The sequence below is a fragment of the Henckelia pumila genome, unplaced genomic scaffold (assembly GCF_033568475.1).
Source record: "Henckelia pumila isolate YLH828 unplaced genomic scaffold, ASM3356847v2 CTG_525:::fragment_3, whole genome shotgun sequence".
NCBI lineage: Eukaryota > Viridiplantae > Streptophyta > Magnoliopsida > Lamiales > Gesneriaceae > Henckelia > Henckelia pumila.
In genome coordinates this window covers 4,582,527-4,606,561 of record NW_027331857.1, presented here as the reverse complement: position 1 = coordinate 4,606,561, position 24,035 = coordinate 4,582,527, and the positions used below count along the sequence as shown (strand labels likewise).

At 41.5% G+C, this 24,035-nt stretch overlaps 3 protein-coding genes across 4 annotated transcripts; 2 read left to right on the top strand and 1 right to left on the bottom strand.

The window, feature by feature from the left end:
- Window positions 1–626: 626 nt before the first annotated feature.
- LOC140873317 (pentatricopeptide repeat-containing protein At1g15480, mitochondrial-like) lies at window positions 627–4,501 on the bottom strand. 2 transcript variants are annotated; one of them, XM_073276410.1, is made up of 3 exons: window positions 4,337–4,501; window positions 2,724–3,303; window positions 627–2,084 (listed from the first exon to the last, which is right to left on the bottom strand). In XM_073276410.1, exons 1-3 carry the CDS (start codon window positions 4,369–4,371, stop codon window positions 837–839), a joined length of 1,863 nt encoding a protein of 620 aa, XP_073132511.1. In that variant the 5' UTR covers window positions 4,372–4,501; the 3' UTR covers window positions 627–836. The 2 variants fall into 2 exon arrangements, with proteins under 2 accessions (XP_073132511.1, XP_073132512.1); XM_073276411.1 differs by having other exon boundaries at window positions 2,724–3,107.
- A 136-nt stretch (window positions 4,502–4,637) lies between these two features.
- LOC140873318 (pyrophosphate--fructose 6-phosphate 1-phosphotransferase subunit beta-like) lies at window positions 4,638–11,020 on the top strand. The gene is made up of 16 exons (XM_073276412.1): window positions 4,638–4,913; window positions 5,473–5,634; window positions 5,726–5,847; window positions 6,754–6,807; window positions 7,283–7,389; window positions 7,473–7,578; window positions 8,617–8,680; window positions 8,795–8,883; window positions 9,041–9,172; window positions 9,304–9,474; window positions 9,624–9,739; window positions 9,908–10,019; window positions 10,141–10,225; window positions 10,317–10,361; window positions 10,469–10,537; window positions 10,718–11,020. The coding sequence occupies exons 1-16, from the start codon at window positions 4,757–4,759 to the stop codon at window positions 10,792–10,794; spliced, it is 1,668 nt and encodes a 555-aa protein (XP_073132513.1). The 5' UTR covers window positions 4,638–4,756; the 3' UTR covers window positions 10,795–11,020.
- A 1,198-nt stretch (window positions 11,021–12,218) lies between these two features.
- Window positions 12,219–15,623, top strand: LOC140873129 (uncharacterized). Its single transcript, XM_073276108.1, has one exon. It carries the CDS (start codon window positions 12,219–12,221, stop codon window positions 15,621–15,623), a length of 3,405 nt encoding a protein of 1,134 aa, XP_073132209.1.
- The last annotated feature ends 8,412 nt before the right edge of the window (window positions 15,624–24,035 follow it).

The window sequence follows — 24,035 nt, the reverse complement described above, 5'->3', positions numbered from 1 at the left end:
ATACAGATAATTTCGAAAAAAAAAATAAAATTTTATTCCTTAATATTTTGTTAAAATAAAATTTGGCTCTTTTTCCAGTCCTACCATGTATGAAGACATGATCGCGTCTATATTCTTACATGTAACATGATTAATCTCATTTTTGGAATTATTGATTGATCTGTTTTTGGGGAAAAAAATTTATTGAAATTTTATTTTTTTAGCAGCCTCATTTAGTAAAGACTGATTGGGGGCGAGAATGAGAATTTCCTGATTTAATTTACACTAGTCAGATGTATAAATCCAAATGACTTTAATATTTTTAGTATAGAAAATTAAATTTAAGAAAGTAAAAAATCCATGCACAAATCTATATAATTGCACTTTACATAAAAATACATATTTCAATAAGTTTTTATTCCATATTTAAAAAAAAAAAACATACAATGATACAATATACTGCATTCCGAGCCGCTATTCATTCATTCAATCACTAAGTACGTCGTCCCTATTTGTCTAATTATTTCTAGTCGAGAGCATTAAAAGGCAAATTCCAGACACATTTTACAAGCTTTTTTCTGTGATTTGATCGTAGCAAGTTTATAATTTTGATGAAACATTCAAGATATTTGGAATGAAACATAGGGAACAAAACTGAAATAATTACGCCACCATTCAAAAGGGGATCATTTTCTTTTTTTACAGGCGAGTTGTTCGCGCGAACTGCCTGCAGGGGTAGGATCGAACAAGCCTTCAAAAGGCACGATTAAACAAGGCCATGCATGAACGAGTACAAATGAAAAATTCACATTTCAAGAAGCTATATCAGCCATAATCTAAAAAAGCCCTTCAGGATCTTAATCCAGCAACTCATCCATCTCTGTCTTTCTAAATGCATCGACTTGAGCAAGCATCTTAGACATAGCCTTATCCGGGTAAATATTGTCAGCCTTCATCCTCTCAGAGAAACCATAAGCAGGGGACTTGGCATTTGTGTATGCCTGAATAAGTAACTGATACGGTTTGAGTCGTGAGATGTAGCCAGCTTGTCTCATTTTCTGGAACAACTTCTCAGCGTTGTGTATATCTCCGCTGTTTGCATATTGATGCATTACAGCTAAGAAAGAAGAGAACATTGGTCTCCCTTTATTACTTATATATGCGACGTCAAGAATTAAGTCCGCTTTTTCCACTTCTCCTGCGTCGATATAAAGTTTTACAAGTGAATCCAAAGTTGACGGCCAAATACTTCGACAAGTTTTTGCCATCCGCCGCACCAATTCCTTTCCTTTCTCTAACATCTTATGATCTGTGTAAACCTTGAGTAGAACAGAAAAATGGTTAGAAGCTGGCTTCTTCAACATTTTCAACATTGTCTCAAAAGTTTCCTCAGCAGCTTCAATCCTATCCACCTTTCCCCATGCTAAAATAGCAGCCATGCACTCTTCCAATGCAGGGTTTGACTCACAAACTTTCCAGAGTCGATCAACTTCATCGGCCTTTCCGAGAGAAGCATAAATAGGAAGAAGAGTTTTACACACCCAACGGTTTTTTTTAATGTTTTCTCCTTCCATCTCTTTTAAAACAGCCTCAGCTTTATTTTTCAGCCCGTTAGCAGCATAGTGTCGTGCAAGAGATGCTTGAATTCGAGTATCAACTTCCAGGCCTTCAGCCTTCATTGCCTCGACAACCTGTTCCATACCAGATACATCTTTAGATGACCCCTTGACATCAATCAGAACTAGGTATGTGAAAAGGGAATACTTAATATTTTCTTTCTCCATCAACAACAGAACATCCGCAATTTTTTTCTTATTGGTTCTCTTGTATAGAATAAGCAACTGGTTGCACGTAAAGGTCGTCAAAGTAAAGTTCAAATCCTTCATTTTATTGAAGACTTCCTCAGATTTCTTCACATGTGTCGACGCAGCACAGTTAGCCAATAATGTACGGTAGACTAGTTCCCCTCTGAAGGATTCAGGTATCTTATTAATGTAGTCATCTGCTAGAAAAATACCACTTGTTTTGGCAATTAAATCAACATGAGAAGCATAATCTTTCTCTAGAAAATCAAAATGCTTTGTTGACTCCAACCATTCGGAAAGCTGTACAAAAACGAGTTTAGATGTCAGTACCAATAGGGTACAAAACGAGAGAATAGAATCAAAGTACCAACAACATGATACCCAAGGAAAAAGCGTGCATTAGAAGAAGGTAAAGTATAACATCACCCATAGAATGCAAAACATTATCACAAAACAAATTAGGAAAAAGAAGAAAGAAGAAGCTTTAAATTCATATAGACAACTGAATCCGCAAAAACAAATAACACAAAGTGACAGCAAGCACGAAAGACTCAACTAAAGCCACATTTCCTTTAACTGCTCACTGCTTCCAGCCATTCCAGTTTCATCCAGCAAACCAGAGAACTAGAATGCAATCTCGTGATAAAATGTGAAAATATATGTTGATTAGTTTAGTTTGGTTATCTTTCCAGAACGTGTTTTTTTTCTGAGCATGCATTGGCTATAGCGGAATGATAACAAAGAAGCAGGCCTAACATCTTTCAAAAGGTTTAACTCAAATCAACAGATCGAGTACAGGTAGTAATGACACAGAAAAGGATACCATGCTCATCATCATGCACAACAGTAGGCCTTTGCATCGAAACTTATAAAAATTGACAAGACCAAGATGATGGTTATACAAAGGAAAATGCGGCGATAGAAGAATTAATTTAAAACCTTCAAGGCCTTTAAGAACGATTTCCTTTTCCGAAGATGAAGAAAGGCTGATGCCACTTCTTTTCTTGTCACTTCTTTTCCTTCCTCGACCCATTTATCCAGAACCTTGTGAATAGTTAAAGGTCGGGCAGCTAGGATTGCCTCGGTCATAGGTGATGTAGCTCTTGTTTTTGATGATTCTTTCTCCTCACCATCAACCTCAGTACCTGTTTCCGAAACAACATTATCCATATAAGTAGCAGCAGCATCCTCTTCAGATATCAACTGATCATCAATGTTTTCATCACCAGATAAAGTTTCTTGAATAGCATCAGTGAGACCTTCCATTTCAGAAAAGCCATCCTCCAAGTCATCACCGTTTTCTCCACTGCTCTCAGTACCGGCCTGGGAAGAAACGGTGTGCACAGCCATATATAACTTTGAACCAGATGATGTGCTATAGAATTTAGTAGAAGATAGCAACCCATCAAGTAATACTTCAGACTCAAGAAATACAGGATTATAACTGCCCAGAGAACAACTTGCAATTTCTGATTTTATAAAGAAAATGTGTGTTCCCCGTAGGCTGAATACACGATTCCTGAACCACAAACACTTCGCATATCATACTCAACAGTAAAACAAGAGGATTGCAAAGAACACGAGCAATTCTAAACAACACCAGAAACAAAAAAAATAAGATAGTTAAAATTATCCAGACAGAAGCTGTAGCATTAACATGACAGCAATTACGTCACAGCAAAAGGAACTCAGGCAGGCTAGAAAAGTCATGCCAAGAAAAGTACCACATTGGTGAAGCGAATATAAATCGTTATGTGTTGAAGAAATAGATTCAAAGCCACGCAATTCCAAGATGCCTAATCTTATTTCAATTGATCTAATCTTGGTTCAATCTAATCAAAATATCTAATCTTATTTCGGATCAATATTATTTCAATAAAACCTAATATAAGTTAAACCGGATCTTCTATTCTTCCAGTTTGTCTTTTAACTTAATCCTTCGGCCTTTAGCTTCAGGAAACAGCCATTCCCTCTCTCATACTAGGTTTCCACAGTAACAAATCGTACATTTCAAACAATGTCCTCTCAGAAATTTCATCAACATATTTCACATGCAGTTAATATATCCAAAATAATATATATGAACGGTTTCAATTGGGGGCAGCCGGGCAGGGGGTGGATGACCTCACTAAACTGAAAATAGATTATTTTCATTACCAACTGGTAAAAAATACAACTCATAACTAACAATACAACCTGACTAGATTACATAGGAACACTCCAAGTTAGTTCCTTTTTATTTTTCTTTTATCTATCCAACTTCATCATCCAATGGGAACAAAAATTTGTTGGCACCTAAAACTTTGAAGTTAACGAAGAGAGATAAAGCTAAAAACAATAGTTCATAATTTTTCTTTAATAGCCAACAACACCACCAACGCACAGCTAACAAACAAGAAAACCCAATCAACATAACTGAAACGCATCACAAATATATATAGAAATTCACTCCCGTGGATAAGAAATGCAGAAATGATGGAGCAAACTTAAAAAAGAGAAACTTTACTCACACAAACACAATTATCAATGCAACAGAAAGTAAAATGAATTACTTGAGATGGATGGAGGCTCTACGAAGTGCCCACATAATATATCCCGATGTTCTGAACTTGGCTCCGACGTAGAATAATAACTGAAATGTTAACGGTGATGGGATTGGGTCCGGAGAGAAATTTCTAAACCCTAATAAACCCTTTGGCTAACAAGATTCAAGGGAGTGAAATTTTACACCGCACTCTCTTAATTTCAAATAATATCACAAAGACCCCTGAAGTTTGTAGAACTACAATGTGATATATAAATATATATATATATTATATTTTAAAAATAATAATAATAAGATTTGAACGCTTCCCTAACAACCTTGCATTGCATCGCAATCCAAAACTCACATTTTGCGCCCGTAAAATAAAAACTCACATTTTGCTTAATTCCATCTAACCAACATCCATTCCCGATCCATCTCCGATTCAATGGCTTCTTCAGGAGCAACGCTGCCGGGGAGATCAGCTTCCGATTACAGCCAAGTGCAGGCCAGCCGCCTCGAAGTCTCCCTCCCACTGCCGGAGGTTCTCAGGAAGCCCTTCAATGTTGTCGATGGTCCTCCAAGTTCAGCTGCCGGGAATCCAGGTTTTTCTTTTTGTTGAAATCGTGCGTGTGAACTGTGAATTGTAACTCCAAATGCTATCTGATTTTACCAAATTACAGTTTCGTGTATTTATTTTATTTGTGAATTGGTCCTATGTATTGTTTAATTTTAGTTTCAATATGTATCTCTTTTCTTTTGCAATTTTAGTCGTTGCGTGTGTAACTTCACATCAAGATTATAACGGAAAAAAGACTAAATTGTCAAAAATTAAAATATGCAGAACTAAGAATGAAATTTGACTACTAGCAATATCATAAAGAAAGAAACTTGTAATACCGAAATCATAATTTTACTTTTTTTAGGGTTGAGATGCGCCTTCTAATGATACCTCAAGTGTAGGGATAATAAATATGAGGAAAAGTGAAATAATAGTAGTTCATTTTTGCTTATAAAATAATGGTGGTTTTTTATTTGTCTTTCAATAATTTGCCAACTAATCTTCAATTTTATGTGATAAAGTTCTAGAAATTGATGTTAAATGTTTTTTTTTTGTTTTTTGCTTGAGAAATATTGATGCATCGACTTTCACTGTTTTTATAGACGAAATTGCGAAGCTTTTCCCTAATCTCTTTGGACAGCCGTCAGCAGTGCTTGTTCCCGGTAATTCATCTACCACTCCTTCCGACCTAAGTTTAAAGATTGGTGTTGTCCTCTCTGGAGGACAAGCTCCTGGTGGGCATAATGTGATATCTGGTCTCTTTGGTGAGCTTTTTAACTTACGAACTTCAAAAGTATTGATAACTTAGATCATAAAATAGGTTACTTCAAGTTTTTGTGAAGGTTTTTTTCTTAGATTATTTGCAGGATAGAACAAAAGGTAGCAAATTGTACGGTTTTAAGGGTGGTCCAGCAGGGATTATGCAGTGTAAATACGTCGAACTGACCACAGACTTTGTTTACCCTTACAGAAACCAAGTAAGAATCTTTACCATTGATTTTACTTATGTATAATAAAAAAAGTGAGTTCCCGGTGGATAACTTGGTCCAGGCTGAACAATCAAAGAACCATGCATGGTTAAAAGGTTGAATTATGAAGAGTGGTGCCCTTTGTCGTAAAACGTGGAAAATAAGCTCCCAATGTCAATGCTGCACACATCTTAACATCAAACAATCTCAATAAGTTTGGAAGATATACTATTAGCTAAGTGTAAGGAAAAATGTTATCGCTTGAAATGTCTTGAGCGATGCAAATTTTACTATTAGATTCAAGAACTACATCTCATGAAAACTTAACAGCACAAAATTGGACCAATGCCCTATTTTCATCCACGGTAAGACGGTATCTCAACAGCAAACTTCTTTTGGTTTCTATCTTCTTACTAAACAAAATTATGTCACCTGTGCATGAACTCCTTTTCATGTGATTTTTCTTGATTTATTTTCCACTATCTTTATATTGCATGTCTCGACATTTACTCCCATAATGGTCTATTTCCATTGGTACTATCTTCTATTATCTATTGAATCAAATTTTGAAAGACGAATCTTTACACCATGCAAAATTTATTTGACTGTTGTGTATGAAACAGGCTTTATATGTTTTGGTATTCAGTTGGACTTTATAATGCTATTTTTATTTGACTGTTGTGCTAAAACAACTAATGTTCATGGTTAATGAGATAATTTTGAGTAAATCATTGTCTCAAGAAAAATATGCACGTGAATCTGCATGCCTTGTGAGGTTGGACAATGCTTTTACATGTAATGATTAGACTTACAGTTAAATTTCTTCTTTCCATATTTACTTTAGTTTTCTTTGTTGGAGCGTGTCTAGATCAGGCAAATTTAAGCATTTTAACAATGTATCGTTCTCTCTTGCAGGGTGGCTTTGACATGATTTGCAGCGGGAGAGACAAAATAGAAACCCCTGAACAAGTAGATAATTAGCATCCCATTTTATTTAAATAAGTTTTGTATATTTCATAAACTATCAAGGGTATTATTTTAGATCAGCAACAACGCGTGTTGGAGCTAGCATTCCATAAAATCACCGATGGTTCTAGTAAGGCACATGGAAACATATGTACAGTAGCCTCATTGAGTTTATGGAACCCAAAAAAAACTCATATTGCCGACAATCAAGTTACATCTAGTCGTGTCTGCATAAATATACTATATGTAACAGAACTGCTTTATAAATCTTATCATCGTGGAGTCCTAATGAGCCTATGTAAATGTGTGTCCCTAAAGTCATTGGTTTAAAGATTCTAAATATTGCTATTGTTAGGTGGAATTTTTTTTAAAGACTGTTGATGACTAAATAAAGAGTACAGTAAATTATCATAACCGTGGACCTTTTTAATTATCACACTTTGTCATTTGCACCTTATCCCTACATTTTGTTTTTCAGTTCAGCCAGGCAGAAGACACAGCAAAGAAGCTTGATTTAGATGGACTGGTAGTAATAGGAGGAGATGACTCAAACACTAATGCCTGTCTTCTTGCTGAAAATTTTAGGTCGAAATTATTCTCCCGGATAGTTATTTTGATTTCTGCTCATGCAGCTCTGTTCAAGTCTAGTTGTTGAATTAACATTTCAGGGGGACAAAATTGAAAACTCGGGTTATTGGATGTCCTAAGACAATAGATGGTGACCTCAAATGTAAAGAAGTTCCCACAAGCTTTGGATTTGACACAGCATGCAAGGTAAACATTATATTGCTACAATTTCCATACTTCTGACTCTTTTTACTACCCATTGAGGTGTTCTATCTATCATCTCAGTGAGCATAGGAGTAGCTTTACATGCATACAAGTCCTTGTTCGGAAAGCATAAGCCATTGAGATGTAACTGATATTTTGTCTTTTGATGTGAGACTCATTTCTTGAGCCTCTAAATGAAACTGAATGCATTTGCACATCTTTCCAACATAAAATGCTCAACATCCCTACAGGATGTGATTTAGGTGTTCGACATCCTTGAGACGGACAACCACTAAGTATTCTGATACATTTATAAAAAACTCCTACAGATACGAGAATTGTAATTTAATCTTCTCTTAATTTGAACAATCGAGTCTAGAATTAACTTGTATCATTCATTTGCAACATGCCAGCTTGATGGCTATTCTAGTAATTTGAATGATGAGTGCTTCTCCACATTCTGACATTACGATCCCCTGGCCTCTGTAGTTCAAAATGCAAAATTGATTTCAGATTCACTGATCTTCATTTTGAGCCTGGATGTGACAAGTTATTTAGGATTTTAGAAAAATTTTAACATTTTGAATATGCTCGAATTGTTTCCTTAAATCAGTGTTATCTTTCGCCATCTTACATGAGTAGTACCCTTTTAATTTAGGAAAATGCTAGTAAGCTCAAAAATGTATTTGAAAAAAAAAAAAAATTCAAAAATGTATTTAGGATAATTTTGTAATCACAAATGCAATTTGTAACCTAATTTGTAATTTCATTTGTACATGTAGCATGGTCCATTTAATTTATTGAATGGATTACCAAATATATCAAGATCTTCTGTCTCTTAGCTTTGCGTTATTAGCTGCTACATCTTGAAATGCTTGAATTTATTTAATATTATTTTATTCACTAAACTCACGTTTAGAGAAAATGATGCAATGCCTGTTAGACATGAAATTCTCTCATCCAGATACCCTTCTTTTTTATTTTTTTTTATTTTTATTTTTATTTTCAACTTCATGCTTGGAATTGTTTTTCTGGTATTAGATATATGCAGAAATGATTGGAAATGTTATGCTAGATGCTCGTTCAACTGGAAAATATTATCATTGTAAGTTCTTTGATTGTGTTTAGTTCAACTTTTTTGGTGTTTATCTAAGTGATGTTATGTTATTTTGTGATTTGTGCCACAATTACAATCTTACTTGAGAAATGTCATCCATAGTTGTGAGGCTTATGGGCCGCGCTGCTTCTCACATAACATTGGAGTGCGCTTTGCAGACTCATCCCAATATAACTATAATTGGTGAAGAGGTATTCTTTGGTTAAATTTTTAGATATTTGATTGGCAACTGGCATTGTCCGAGTCATATTAACAGACTGAACGCGAGTGGACGGGTGGTTTGGGAATTAAGCAAAGGATTCTTGTGAAATTCATTAACTGCCGGTTTGTTGTTCTTGCTTCTTGCAGGTTGCAGCAAAGAAACAGACTCTGAAGAATGTTACAGATTATATTAGCGATGTGATCTGTAAACGTGCTGAACTTGGCTACAATTATGGGGTCATACTCATACCAGAAGGCTTGATTGATTTTATCCCAGAGGTTTGACTCCTATTATAAGCATATATATTGTCATTTTTAATAACTTCCTCAACTTGCTGTACCATCTAAAAATTACTGTGTCATTGAAGAAAATATATGATTTGCCAACATTACATTTTCTTATGTATCAGGTGCAACAACTGATTGCGGAGTTGAATGAAATTCTCGCTCATGATGTTGTTGATGAAGGTGGGATGTGGAAGAAGAAACTCACGAGTCAATCTCACGGCCTCTTTGAACTTCTACCACCAGCAATTCAGGAGCAACTGCTGCTGGAAAGAGATCCACATGGAAATGTGCAGGTATTCATTGCTTTAACTATTGTCCCTTCATTTTACTCTAGTTCTTGATTTATTTCCAATCCTTAACTAATAGATCTTGAGAGAATAACATGATAGTACTTCAGCCTATTTGTTATTTATCATTTTACTACTTTACGGTTTCGTTTTAGGTTGCTAAAATAGAAACAGAGAAAATGCTTATCCAGATGGTTGGAACTGAATTAGAATCAAGAAAGAAGCAGGGTTTATATAAAAAAGAGTTTAATGGGCAATCTCATTTTTTCGGGTATGTAATTACTTTGTGCAATTGTGCTTATAAATTTTCAAAGTTTCATAGAATTAACCATCATACAGGCACTTTATTGTTTCATCTGCCTCTAGGGATGTTATCAGAAAATAATAACGAATAGTGGCTATTTTACTTCTTGGTTTCATTTTCGTTTTACTTCTCCAGTTATGAAGGTAGATGTGGTTTACCTTCTAGCTTCGACTCCAACTACTGCTATGCATTGGGTTATGCTGCTGGAGTACTATTGCATTCTGGCAAGACTGGTTTGATTTCCTCGGTTAGTTCTTCCTTCTTCCATTTATTTCTCTTTTTCATCAGGCTCGAACGGTATCTCTATTTCAACACCAATAATCAGATAATTCATAAAGCCTTACGTCGTCACTTTGCATATGATTCAGGTGGGGAACTTGAGTGCTCCAGTTGAGAAATGGAGTGTAGGTGGAACAGCTTTGACGGCTTTGATGGACGTGGAAAGGAGACACGGTATCATAGCCTCCCATGAACTTTGAACTTGTATCTTGTAACACCTCGTCTTTTCATTTCTGTTGTATGATGAGGATTGATCTTCCTCCAGGAAAGTTTAAACCTGTGATTAAGAAGGCAATGGTCGAACTCAAAGGTAAATAAATGTTATCGGGTATTGTACATTTTTAACTGCTGTTATGTATCTTCCTGAGGCTCGTATCAAAGTTGGAGTGACTTAACACACTGTCTGTGTTGCACCAGGAGCTCCTTTCAAAAAATTTGAATCCGTGCGTGACGAATGGGCCATGAAGAATCACTATATCAATCCAGGTATTCCAATCACAAATCGTAATCCAATTCATTTTTGAACACCTTCTTTGTTAGTGCATTTAGTGAAGAAGAAACCCCTTCTGAAAGCCACTCTAATATTCTCCAAGAATGGTTAAAATCTTGGATAATGTGGAAATGTTTTATATAAACTGATGCATTTGAACCTTGTATCTGTAACAGGTCCCCTTCAGTTTTCTGGTCCAACAGCAAATAACATCAATCACACTCTGATGTTGGAGCTCGGTTCACAGGCTTAGAACTCTCAGATATAGGATTCCCTATTATGCCTCACAGGAATATAAATAACACGTTTGTTGAATTTTAGTGTCTCGTCATTTTCTTAGAATCTGAGACCAACCATTTTTGTTTCTTTTGGGCAAATGTATTTTCATGACTCCATAAGGTCTACTCTGAATTTTCGCACTAATTCACTGCAAATTGATTCGATCAAATTGGTTTCAGTTATGGATTTATACTTTTTCAGTGGCTCTTCGAGTTCTTTTAGCATTATGTGCATGTAAATTTCACGGCGGCTGCCAACACATTAATTGATACGTAATTTGCGTTACTTATGGTAGTAAATAATGCATGTACGTGCTCATCTAGATTGCGTGAACATTAAATTGATACGTAATTTGCGTTACTTACGGTGGTAAATAACGCATGTACATGCTCATCTAGAAAAATAAGCAATTTTTGGGAACATAAATAAAAAAAATTTACGACAACGAAACTCAGTAGTAGTGTATGCCAAAGGCGAGTAAAAGAAACCGGAGTTCTTTTAGGCTTGAGATTAAAAATGCTCGATTAATATAATCTAACTAGAGCTGTGATATCCCATGAGGAAATCAACTCAGCTCATAGATGACTCTAAGGTAAAAGGAACATCCCTAATTTATCAGAGAGAGTTCAGGATCTCAGCTCGGGAACTCGGGAGCTCGGCCAAGCTCCACCACCTTAACTTCCAGCTCTGGTCGGGAGCTCGGGAGCTCGGGAGCTCGGCCAAGCTCCACCACTATAATTGCCAGCTCGGGTCGGGAGCTCAGCTCAGGTGTCTGGGAGCTCAGCTCAGCCCTGATGACAATAAGGAATTAGTTGGGTGAATTTGGTCGGCAACCTCGATGAACCAGCTAGGATGTTAGGATCAGTGTTTGGGATAAGATTTGGGCGAGATCTCAGCCTAGATATTCGGGATCGTGATCCCGTGATTCTCGGGTTCTTAATAAGGGAGGTAAGCGAAAATTACGGAGCTTTCTCCTATAAATATCAGGTTCATTTTTATTATTTGGATCATAATTCTTGACTCATATTCACACCCCACTCTCTATATTTTCGCTATCCTAGCATCTGACTTGAGCGTCGGAGGGGATACGCCGGAACACCTTCCGGCCTCCCTTTAACACTCTTGTTAGTGGTTTCAGGTCAGCAGAAGCAGTTCATATTTATTTGGAGGAGTTTCTTCAGCTCATCCAAGGAGATCACTTAATTGAGGTATATCAATTGGCGCCGTCTGTGGGAAAATCGAGCTAAGACGTAGATATGGCAGGAAGAGGAAGAGGAAGGGGAAGAGGAAATGTGGCGGATATGACTGTAGATCAGCTCAGCCAGTTCATCACTCAAACGGTACAAGCGGCCATGGGTCATAATCCACCACCTCCTCCCGTGGGGTCAGCCAAACCCAATGGATGCGGTGTGGGAAGAGATTAGGAGACTAGGTCGGCAAGTAGGAGGTCGGCCTGGGCCTATACAAAGGGAAAGTCCTTTTGCTCGGGCTATTCTAGATGAGGAACTCCCTGCAAATTTTAAGCAGCCTACTTTAGGGGAATATGACGGGAGCTCAGATCCGGAGGAACATTTGGGGAGATTTGAAAATGCAGCCTTGTTGCATAGATATTCAGATGCAATTAAATGTCGGGTCTTCCTCACTACTTTGGTTAAGTCAGCCCAGCAATGGTTCAACCTTTTACAGCCTGGTAGTATTCAGAGTTTCAATGACTTCAGCTCAGCTTTTCTACACCAATATGCGAGTAGCAAGAAATATTTGAAGACTTCTCTCAGTTTGTTCAATATGAAGCAATCTGAGGTGGAATCGTTGCGGGAGTATGTTCAGCGCTTCAATACAGCAGCTCTGGAAGTACCTGCTGCCACTGCTGACACCTTGGTCAACTCTTTCACTCAAGGGTTGAGAGGAGGGGAGTTTTTCAGATCCTTAGTTAAGAAGCCTCCTTTGACTTATGATGAGCTCCTTAGTAGAGCTGAGAAGTACGTGAATTTGGAGGATGCACAAAGGCAGAGGAGACAGGAAGGAACGTCTGAGAGTAAGCCCAGTGCCAAGGGGGGAGCAAAGGCAGAGGGGAATACAGAAGGAGGAAGGAAGAGGGTGGCAGAAGAGATGAACAGGGTCAAAGGACCCTACCCCTATGTACCCCTATCGGTGAGCCTGGAGAAGGCAATGCAAGTATGTGAGGATAGACGAGCACTTGTGAGGCCCCGCAATGCTGAGAAAGGCCCGCGGTTACCGCCATCTGACAAGTTTTGCGATTTTCATCAGGAGTATGGGCATATCACCAATGATTGTCAGAGGCTAGGTGAGGAGGTTCAAAGGATCATGTATGATGACCCTCGAATTAGAGCTGAGCTGACTCGAAGAGCAAATCCTCCTCGCCAAGGCCGAGCTCCCCAATGGAGGAATCAAAGGAATGAAGTTAGAGAGAATCAAGGTGATCATCAGGAAAGAGCTCCTCCAAACGGTCAAGGAGATAAGGTGCAGCAGATTGCAAATCATCCCAATCGGGGTGTTATCCATATGATTTCCGGGGGTAGTACGGATGGAGATTCGGGAAGGGCTCGCAAAGCTCACGGGCGTAGGTTGGAAAATTTTGAGGTAAGTTCTCAGCTCAGCTGTCCCACTGACCCGAACATCAGTTTCGGAAGGGAAGATTTAAAGGATGTGGTGCTACCTCATAATGATCCCCTACTGGTCACCTTGACCATAGCCAATTATGACGTGACTCGTATCTTTGTGGATACTGGAAGCTCAGTAAACATTATCTTTAAAGAAACTCTGGACCAAATGAAATTGGAAGGATTTGAGTTGGATCCAATCACCACAGAATTGTATGGGTTCACGGGTCATGCTCTGCAACCATTGGGACAGATAGTGCTCCCCTTGTCCCTTGAAAGTGGAGAGCAGAGAGTAACCAAAATGGCTTGCTTCACCGTGGTGGAGGCACCATCCTATTTCAATGGAATATTGGGGCGCCCTGCCCTGAGTGATTTCCGAGCTGTGGCATCTACCTATCATCAGAAGTTGAAGTTTCCAAGTGGAAGAGAAGTGGGGGTTGTTCGGGGTGATCAGAAAGCAGCTCGGTTGTGCTATGTGAATGAGGTAAGGATTGATTCAAAGAAGAAGAAGAGGGAGGTAGGAATGGTTTCAATAGGTCGAACATCGAAGGTGCACGGACAGAAGGTGCTTCTGATGTCCGAAGAAGGTCATGAGAAGGTGGAATTAATCCCGGGAGCTCAGATTGTCAAATTAGCTGCTGATCTGAGCCCATCAGTGAAGCAAAACTTGGTTGGTTGCTTAAAGAAGAACAAAGATGTTTTTGCTTGGTCTGTATCGGAGCTCACAGGGGTCAGTGCAGAAATTATGGTTCATCGACTAAATATTCTTGCGGGAGTAAGACCGATAAAACAGAAGAAGAGACACTTTGGTCCAGACAAGGATAAGGTCATTAAAAAAGAGGTAGAGGAACTTCTTAAGGCAGGACACATTAGGGAAGTGCAATTTCCTACGTGGTTATCCAATGTGGTCCTTGTCCCTAAGAGTTCAGACAAGTGGAGAATGTGTGTTGATTTCAGGGACTTAAATAAGGCGTGCCCAAAGGATTGCTATCCACTGCCTCGAATTGACCAATTGGTTGATTCAACGGCAGGTCATCAGTACTTATGCTTCATGGATGCATATCAGGGGTATCATCAAATTCCTCTAGTGGAGGAAGATCAGGACAAAGTAAGTTTCACCACCTCTCATGGAACTTTTTGTTACAGAGTGATGCCTTTTGGTTTGAAGAATGCAGGGGCTACTTATCAAAGACTCATGGACAGAGTGTTTGCCTCCCAAATTGGCAGAAATGTGGAAGTTTACGTAGATGATATTTTGGTAAAGTCTCAGGATGATGTGGGGTTGCTGGCCGACCTTGAGGAGACTTTCTCGACTTTGAGGACTTATCGGGTGAAGCTTAATCCGGAGAAGTGTGTATTCGGAGTCAAGGGAGGTAAGTTTTTGGGGTATATGGTTACTGAGAGGGGCATAGAGGCCAATCCTGAGAAGGTGCAGGCTATTCGATCCATGTCTGCTCCCCGTAACTTGCAAGAAGTTCAAAGGTTGGCAGGAAGGATTGCTGCCTTGTCTCGATTTATATCAAGATCAGCCCATAGAAGCTTACCTTTCTTCAAGGTGCTTCGCAAAGCCAAGAAGTTTGAATGGGATGATGAATGCGGGAAGGCATTCGATGATTTAAAAAGCTACTTAGCTGAACTCCCTGTGTTGGCTAAGGCAATTCCTGGTGAACCATTGTACATCTACTTATCAGCTTTGGAAGGGGCCGTTAGCTCAGTACTTATTAGGCAGGAGAGAACAGCTCAACACCCTATCTATTTCTTCTCACATGCCCTTAAGGGTGCAGAACTTCGGTATTCAGAGGTGGAAAAGTTAGCATTAGCCTTGGTTATAACAGCAAGGAAGCTCAGACCTTACTTTCTATCACATCCTATTATGGTTCTAACCAACAGCCATATTGGGAGGATATTAACTCGAGTTGATATTTCGGGAAGGTTGGTAAAGTGGACTACGGAGCTTAGTGAGTATGATATCCAGTATGAACCAAGGACGGCCGTTAAGGCCCAGGCGTTAGCTGATTTCCTTGCCGAAACGAGACATATGAAAGCAGAGGATTTGTGGAAGGTATACGTTGACGGCTCTTCTAATAGTGAAGGATGTGGGGTGGGGGTGTTTTTGATCTCCCCTCGTGGAGATGAGATCAGATTGGCAGTTAGGTTGGATTTTCGAGCTTCTAATAACTAAGCAGAGTATGAGCCTGTGTTGATTGGCCTCCGAGCAGCTAAGCAAGCTGGGGCAGCTCGGGTGCACCTCTACTCTGATTCACAGTTAGTAGCCCAGCAGGTGAATGAAACGTATGAAGTCAAAAATCAAAAGCTGAAGGAATATATGAGGGCGATAGAGGAAGCTAAGGGTTTCTTTGATGAGGTATTGTTTGAACAAATTTCGAGGGAGGGCAATGAAAAAGCAGATTATCTTGCCAGGATGGCTAGCTCACTTCATAACTGGAAGACCAGGGAAGTTGTCGTGCAAGTGGAATTGACACCCTCTACTGAGCTCGCACCATTAGCTCAGGAAGAGAGTGACTGGAGAAGGGAGCTCTTGGATTACATGGGGAAGGGTGAGTTACCAAAAGATCCGAAGAAGGCATATCGGTTGAAACAAAGGAGTCTCCACTTTGTGATGATGGAGGGAGTTCTTTATAAGAGGTCGTTTGCCGGACCTCTTCTCAAGTGTTTAGGCCCCAAGGAAGCTCATTATGTCCTAAAGGAGATACACGAGGGGTGTTGTGGTAATCATTTAGGGTCTTATTCTCTAGCCCGTAAGGTTCTCCTGGCGGGATATTTTTGGCCCACTATTCTGAAAGATGCCATAACTTTGGTGACTTCTTGTGATAGTTGTCAAAGACATAGTAGACTTCAGCACCAACCAGCAGCGTTAATGAAATGGATAGTAGCAGCATGTCCTTTCGATCAATGGGGAATTGATATTGTGGGTCCTTTTCCTCCAGCCCCAGCTCAAAAGAAATTCTTGCTGGTTGCTATTGATTACTTCTCTAAATGGGTTGAGGCAGAGGCTTTAGCTCGAATCACTGAAGGGGAAGTCTTGAAATTTCTATGGAAGAATATTGTGTGCAGATTTGGAGTACCACGTAAGCTCATATCTGACAATGGGAGGCAGTTTCAAGGGGCTCGAGTGCAAGCTTGGTGTAAAGAAATGAAAATTCAGCAACACTTCACATCTGTCCATTATCCTCAGAGTAATGGTCAGGTGGAGGTGACTAATAGGTCTTTGGTGCAAAGCTTGAAGACGCGTTTGGGCCAAGCCCAGGGAAATTGGGTGGAAGAGCTCCCTAGTGTGTTATGGTCATATCGTACCACGCCAAGAATTGGGACGGGAGAGACTCCATTTAGTATGGTGTACGAAAACGAGGCCGTCCTGCCAGCAGAAATTGGAGAGGAGTCGGCTCGGATCATTTTCTATGATGAGGAAAATGGAAAGAGAAGGATGGAAGACTTAGACTTTTTGGGTGAAAAGAGAGAAGCTGCTGCTATCAGGATGGAGGCATACAAGAACAGGATAGCTCGGTCCTATAATCGCCGGATGCGCAGGAAGGGTTTCCAGGTAGGAGATTTGGTGCTGAGAAAAGTTCAGGAGGTGGCTGTAGGGAAGCTCGACCCTAAATGGGAAGGACCATACAAGGTGGTGATGAGACTCAGTTCGGATGCTTACTACTTGGAGGATTCAAAAGGAAAGATGTTGAAGAGACCTTGGAGCGCTTACAATTTACGCAAATATTATTCTTAAATGTTGCAAGTTCAATTTTCCTTTAAGTTGTAATTTATGCAAGCTACCTTCTACGTTTATCTATAAGCAGTTATTTTTTTCAGAAATATTGATGTAAATGTGCTTCAGCTCATCACCTTAGTCACGCCTCTTAGGCCCCTGACTTAGGTTCAGCTCATCACCTTGGTCACGCTCCTTGAGCCCCTGATTTGGGTTCAGCTCATCACCTTAGTCACGCTCCTTGAGCCCCTGATTTGGGTTCAGCTCATCACCTTAGTCACGCCTCTTAGGCCCCTGGCTTTGCTTCAGCTCATCACCTTAGTCATGCCTCTTAGGCCCCTGGCTTTGGTTCAGCTCATCACCTTAGTCACGCCTCTTAGGTGGCTTTGGTTCAGCTCATCACCTTAGTCACGCCTCTTAGGCACCTGATTTGGGTTCAGCTCATCACCTTAGTCACGCCTCTTAGGCCCCTGATTTGGGTTCAGCTCATCACCTTAGTCACGCCTCTTAGGCCCCTGGCTTTGCTTCAGCTCATCACCTTAGTCACGCCTCTTAGGCCCCTGGCTTTGGTTCAGCTCATCACCTTAGTCACGCCTCTTAGGCCCCTGGCTTTGGTTCAGCTCATCACCTTAGTCACGCCTCTTAGGCCCCTGACTTGGGTTCAGCTCATCACCTTAGTCACGCCTCTTAGGCCCCTGACTTGGGTTCAGCTCATCACCTTAGTCACGCCTCTTAGGCCCCTGACTTGGGTTCAGCTCATCACCTTAGTCACGCCTCTTAGGCCCCTGGCTTTGGTTCAGCTCATCACCTTAGTCACGCCTCTTAGGCCCCTGGCTTTGGTTTAGCTCATCACCTTAGTCACGCCTCTTAGGCCCCTGGTTTTGGTTCAGCTCATCACCTTAGTCACGCCTCTTAGGCCCCTGGCTTTGGTTCAGCTCATCACCTTAGTCACGCTCCTTGAGCCCCTGATTTGGGTTCAGCTCATCACCTTAGTCACACCTCTTAGGCCCCTGACTTGGGTTCAGCTCATCACCTTAGTCACGCCTCTTAGGTCCCTGACTTTGGTTCAGCCCTCTACCTTAGTCTAGTCACCTCGACCCTGATTTTCGGGCTCAGTTCAGTTACGGCACTTTGATTTCAGCCCTTAGCTCATTTTAGATACTCAAGTACAAATGGTGTTAGCAAGTTAATTAAACACGCGCTTGATAATTATGAAGGGTCACTTCATAGTGGTCTCATGTAGATGAGCTGGCGGTCCAGGAATTTTGGCTGGGGAGCTCGGGAGCTCGGGAGTCCATTTAGGCAATCTGAGATTGGCTCAGCTCGGCTCCGGCGGCTCAGCTCGGCTCCGGCAGCTCAGCTCAGCTTTCGGGTGTTAGTTTATTTTAAAACAAGTACTTTGCTCCCCTTAGGGAGCTCGGCTCTGTTCAACGCCTCCGGGTGTTAGTTTATTTTAAAACAAGTACTTTGCTCTCCTTAGGGAGCTCGGCTCTGTTCAACGCCTCCGGGTGTTAGTTTATTTTAGAACAAGTACTTTGCTCCCCTTAGGGAGCTCGGCTCTGTTCAACGCCTCCGGGTGTTAGTTTATTTTAGAACAAGTACTTTGCTCCCCTTAGGGAGCTCGGCTCTGTTCAACGCCTCCGGGTGTTAGTTTATTTTAGAACAAGTACTTTGCTCCCCTTAGGGAGCTCGGCTCTGTTCAACGCCTCCGGGTGTTAGGTTATTTTAAAACAAGTACTTTGCTCCCCTTAAGGAGCTCAGCTCTGTTCAGCGCCTCCAAATGTTAGTTTATTTTTAAATCCGTACTGTGCTCTACCCGGGGAGCTCAGCTCAGCTCGACACTTTTGGGTGTTAGTTTATTTTTTAAAAAAATTCTAATGTTATTTCCCTTCATGGAGCTCAGCTCAGCTTACCTTCGGGTGAGCCTATTTTGAAGAATTAATCTTACCTCCTCTAAGGGAGCTCGGCTCGGTTCAACCAAACACCATCAGCTTAAGAACCTGTAATACTATCATACCAATACAGTGCCTGTTTAAACAAAGCTTATCAAGGTAAACTTAGAACAATTCAGGTTAGGTCGGGAACCCATTCAAGCTCTCGGGTCACATAAAACAGGTCAGGTCGGGAGTTCGGACGTGGGAGCTCGGGAGCTCGGCTAAGGTTCCCCGGTGTATTTGATAGTTCGGCTCGGGAGTTCAGTTCAAGATTTGGGGAGCTCAGCTCGGCCATCTAAAGCTCAGCTCAGCTCACCTTTGAGTGTTAGTTTATTTTTAAGTGCTTATTTTACCTCCCTTCCGGGAGCTCGGCTCAGCTCATCCTAGAGCATTAATAATCACAGTTCAATTAATGATAACATAAAAGAATTAATAACATAACTGGGCTTGCATTGTATGCCAATACTTCTAAGTGTTTACATCAACCATTACAAAATTTAATTTGCGTCCTCCCCTTCACCCTTGCTTTCCTCGGCTTCGGCCTCTTCCTCGCCCTCCTGAGCTGCCTCTCCTGAGGTGATTGAAAGGGCAAACCCGTTCAGATCCAAGAAGTCTACAGGGGTCCCTTCAGGAGGATAACCTGCTGCCCTGAACTGCTGGGTACAACCTTCGAACCCTTTGGATAAGTAGCCGTAAGCTTGGGCAGCCACTTCATCCATAAATTCGTCGGACTTCAGGAAGGAACTCTTGAAGCCCTCAGCCCCTTTGAGCAGCTCAGCTCGAGATTCTTCCAGCTCTTGAAGGGCTCCGGCAAGCTGATCTTGAGAGTCTTTGAGGTCTCCATGTAAAGCCTCCTTCTGTACCTCGGAAATCCGGAGGTCATTTTGCCACTTCAGCCTCTCTGCTTGATAGCTCATCCGCATCTCCTCCATTTGGGCTTGGAGATTGGCCACCTCTCTTGCATGAGCAAGTTTAGCTTCCTCAGCCAATTGGTTAAGCTCAGCGATATGGGTTTCATAACCCCGGGTGTCCTTCGAAAGTTGCTTTCGGGCCAAGGAAGCTCGGAGGGACATCTCAGCATTAAGAACGGCAGCCTAAAAAAGGATAAGAGTAAGCAAACCGGAAACATACATGAAAAATATAACATAATGCTGAAATTAAAGTCACCTCAGCGGAAGCAGTGTTGGAACGTTGCATCAGCTCAGCCCATCCAAGGCTCTTCACATAGTCAGCATCAGCCTGGGAGATCATGTCCCGGAGGACTGACCCGGCAGTTGGGGTAGGCCCGACCCCCACAATGCGCAATGCATCGTGATACATCTCAAAGAAATTAGCTCGGCATCGGACCACAGGAGTGTGGGGCCTGTCCGCCCTGAACTGACGGAGGGGAGCTACCTCAGGAATAGAAGACTTTCCTGAGTCTAACTCCACTACCTCGGGGGAAGGGCTGGACGGGGCACGTCTCTTAGAACCCTTAGAAGCAGCAGTGGAGGGTTCGGAAGTAGCAACAGCACGGGGGGAGGGAGCTTTGGGCTTAGCTGAGCTATTCTCAACCTTGGCCCCTGAGTGAGCGGAGGCCTTTTGCTTCTCCACCATCCTCTTCATGGCAGCGTCCATAACTCTTTTTTCTGAGTAATCAAAAAATGAGGTCAGACAAAAAAAAAAAAAAAAAAAGGGGGAGTTAGGAGACCAGAGAAGGGGAGGGCTATACCTAAGTTTCCTCGAACAGAAACGTCGGCCGAACTGAGCCCGTGGTGGCAGAGCAGATCCTCTACCATCAGGGCAGCTACATTAAAGCACCTACCCCCTATAGCCCTCTGAGCTCCTGTGAATAGCTCCCCCTGTCGAAAGTAGGAACAGGCAAAAGAGGGAGGACTTCTCTCCAAGTGGAGCATATGTCCCAAGCATCGGTGGGGTGAACGAAAAAGAAGGAGTTCTTCCAGTTCTTGTTCGAACTAGGAGAACCCTTGAAGAATTTACAGTTAGGTCGGCAAGAAAAATAGAAGGGGCCTTCCTCAGAACGTTTGGGGAGCAAGAAGTTACAAATAGTAAAACAATTTACTTCAAAACCTAAGGTTCTAAAAAGAACTACAAAGCTGCACAGGGTTCGGAAGGAATTTGGAGTGAACTATCCTAAGTGGAGTTCATAGTATCGGCTGAGCTGCTGAAAGAGGAGGGGGAGAGGAAACCTAAGACCGGCCTCCAGCTGATCTAAATAAAAAGTGTAATACCCCTCTGGAGGATGGTCAGCTTGGTCCTCAGGGTCAGGAATGATGAACTCGTAACCCTTCGGGGCGTGAAAGAGAGCTCTTATTTTGTCCTCATCCGAAGCATCTAGCTCGGATGAGTATTGCTCAAACCACGATACCGAGGGAACTACTGGGTCGTGGCCCAGGTCATCTTCCTGAGGAAAGGGTGAAGCGTGAGCAGGGTCCCGGCCCGAGGGCTCTCCTGCGGAGGTAAGGGCGAAGGAGTCAAATTGATCCACCTCGCGTAATACCTCATCTGAGCTCCCAGAGTGAGCTCGGGAGGAAGTGGCCATAAGAAAGGTTTACTTACTTAGGAAGCTCGAATGCGTAGGAAAATAAGGAGAGCAAAGGAGCTCGAGAAAAAGGAATTTGAGAGAAAATTCGCGAAAGCAAAGAGCAGATAAAGTGAAAATGAAATTTTTACGGTGAGGCCTATTTATAGAAAGGTCGGATTAATCCAGGCCGTTGATTTTAGGACAGGTGGATGGCTCAGATCAAGTTGAATTCAAAAAGTTACCGTTGGAGGGGTGAGACAGAGTACATCTTGTCAGAATGACAGCTGGGCTTGGTTGGATAGCTCAGCTCGGCATTTTCTTAGGGACACCTCAGAACAAAAATAATGAACTTCGAGTCTTTGACCTCAGTTCAAATTTTAAGGGGAGGACTTGTGATACCCCCAGGAGGAAATCAACTCAGCTCATAGATGACCCTAAGGTAAAAGGAACATCCCTAATTTATCAGAGAGAGTTCAGGATCTCAGCTCGGGAACTCGGGAGCTCGGCCAAGCTCCACCACCTTAACTTCCAGCTCTGGTCGGGAGCTCGGCCTCGGGAGCTCGGGAGCTCGGCCAAGCTCCACCACTATAATTGCCAGCTCGGGTCGGGAGCTCGGCCTCGGGAGCTCAGCTCAGGTGTCTGGGAGCTCAGCTCAGCCCTGATGACAATAAGGAATTAGTTGGGTGAATTTGGTCGGCAACCTCGATGAACCAGCTAGGATGTTAGGATCAGTGTTTGGGATAAGATTTGGGCGAGATCTCAGCCTAGATATTCGGGATCGTGATCCCGTGATTCTCGGGTTCTTAATAAGGGAGGTAAGCGAAAATTACGGAGCTTTCTCCTATAAATATCAGGTTCATTTTCATTATTTGGATCCTAATTCTTGACTCATATTCACACACCACTCTCTATATTTTCGCTATCCTAGCATCTGACTTGAGCGTCGGAGGGGATACGCCGGAACACCTTCCGGCCTCCCTTTAACACTCTTGTTAGTGGTTTCAGGTCAGCAGAAGCAGTTCATATTTATTTGGAGGAGTTTCTTCAGCTCATCCAAGGAGATCACTTAATTGAGGTACATCAAGCTGCATAAATGAAATTAAATGGAGAAAATTAAAAATATTGCAAGTTTCAAGTATTGATGGAATACATATACATATATATATATATAACGGTCAATGACTTTCTGATGTATACAGAAGCAAGTCTTGAAGAATGACACCCAAAAAATTTAACACTATTATGGTAAAACAATGTCCTGCTGCTATAGAAAACGATGATGTCAAATCCAAACGGTTGCCAAGAAGACTCGAACATTTCCAACTGCGACACGCTTGCACAAATCGGGGGAAAATCTTGGAGTCGGGACAGCTTTGAAAGGCGTTTTCATTTAGATAACCAATCCCGGTTGCTCGTTCATGTCGATATCTTCAGGCACCATTCCTTCAGGCACAGTCCAAGTGAATGGTGCAGCATGTGCCCCAACATGGACGTCACGAAGTTGATGGCGAGCTGTGCTTCGGGGCAGATGCGTCTCCCTGACCCGAATGGGAGTAGCCGATAATCAGTGCCCTTCATGTCAATATCCTCCTCAAGGAACCTCTCGGGCCTGAATTCGAGGGGGTCTTTCCAGACCTCAGGATCCCGAGCGAGGGACAAGAGGTTGACGTTCACGGTGGCTCCTTTGGGGTTGTCGTAACCACCAATCTTGACATTGGAATTTGCCCTGTGAGGGAGCAACAAAGGTGTTGGAGGGTGCATTGCAAGTAGGGGAGATTCGGGATGTCAGCTTCGGTCATGATACGATCCAGACCGATAAGCCACCAATAAGCAAAATAGGTAAATGGACAGTATAATGTGCTACAGATTCTTACCCTCATGTTATCTGTTTATCAAACGTTGTCAGCAAAACAAATCCCAGGTCCTTTTTTTTTAATAAAAGATGGGGTCCATGTCTTAAAGCTAGCCACAAATGAAATTATATGTTACAGTAAATATTTATCATCACAGGAATCCTACGCAATGGCCCAATTCAGAAAAAAAAGATAACACATGATAGTATGGATTCATCAGATATCCCCCATCACAAATTTGGTATGGTCAGAGTTCAAGTTTTATAAAAAATAACTGGCTTCCATCATGAAGTATTGGATCGAAACCACCTCAATGCAATGGTCCATTTCGGTTATCCATGTGTGGTTTCTATGACCAGTTAACATATCAGAAGATTAATAAGCTAAAAGAATCAATATTTCGCAACCATCATCCAGAAGATGATTTTTTTAGCCATTGACAACATAACTTTTTCTCTCCTACATACCTCGAATAGTTAGAATTTCAGTAAGAGACTTCATTGATAGACGGACAAATTCATCACAGACCTGATTTGGGTGCAAGAAAATAGTATTAACT

Bases quoted from the DNA above. Each gene is read 5' to 3' on its own strand.
- LOC140873317 (XM_073276410.1), bottom strand. From the start codon at position 4,371: ATGTGGGCACTTCGTAGAGCCTCCATCCATCTCAA. The intron at 3,304-4,336 runs GTAATTCATTTT...TTTGTGGTTCAG, and splicing joins AGAGCCTCCATCCATCTCAA to GAATCGTGTATTCAGCCTAC. The intron at 2,085-2,723 runs GTTTTAAATTAA...GTTTTTGTACAG, and splicing joins CGTTCTTAAAGGCCTTGAAG to CTTTCCGAATGGTTGGAGTC.
- LOC140873318 (XM_073276412.1), top strand. From the start codon at position 4,757: ATGGCTTCTTCAGGAGCAACGCTGCCGGGGAGATCAGCTTCCGATTAC. The intron at 8,884-9,040 runs GTATTCTTTGGT...TGCTTCTTGCAG, and splicing joins TAACTATAATTGGTGAAGAG to GTTGCAGCAAAGAAACAGAC. The intron at 9,740-9,907 runs GTATGTAATTAC...TTACTTCTCCAG, and splicing joins GGGCAATCTCATTTTTTCGG to TTATGAAGGTAGATGTGGTT.
- LOC140873129 (XM_073276108.1), top strand. From the start codon at position 12,219: ATGGATGCGGTGTGGGAAGAGATTAGGAGACTAGGTCGGCAAGTAGGA.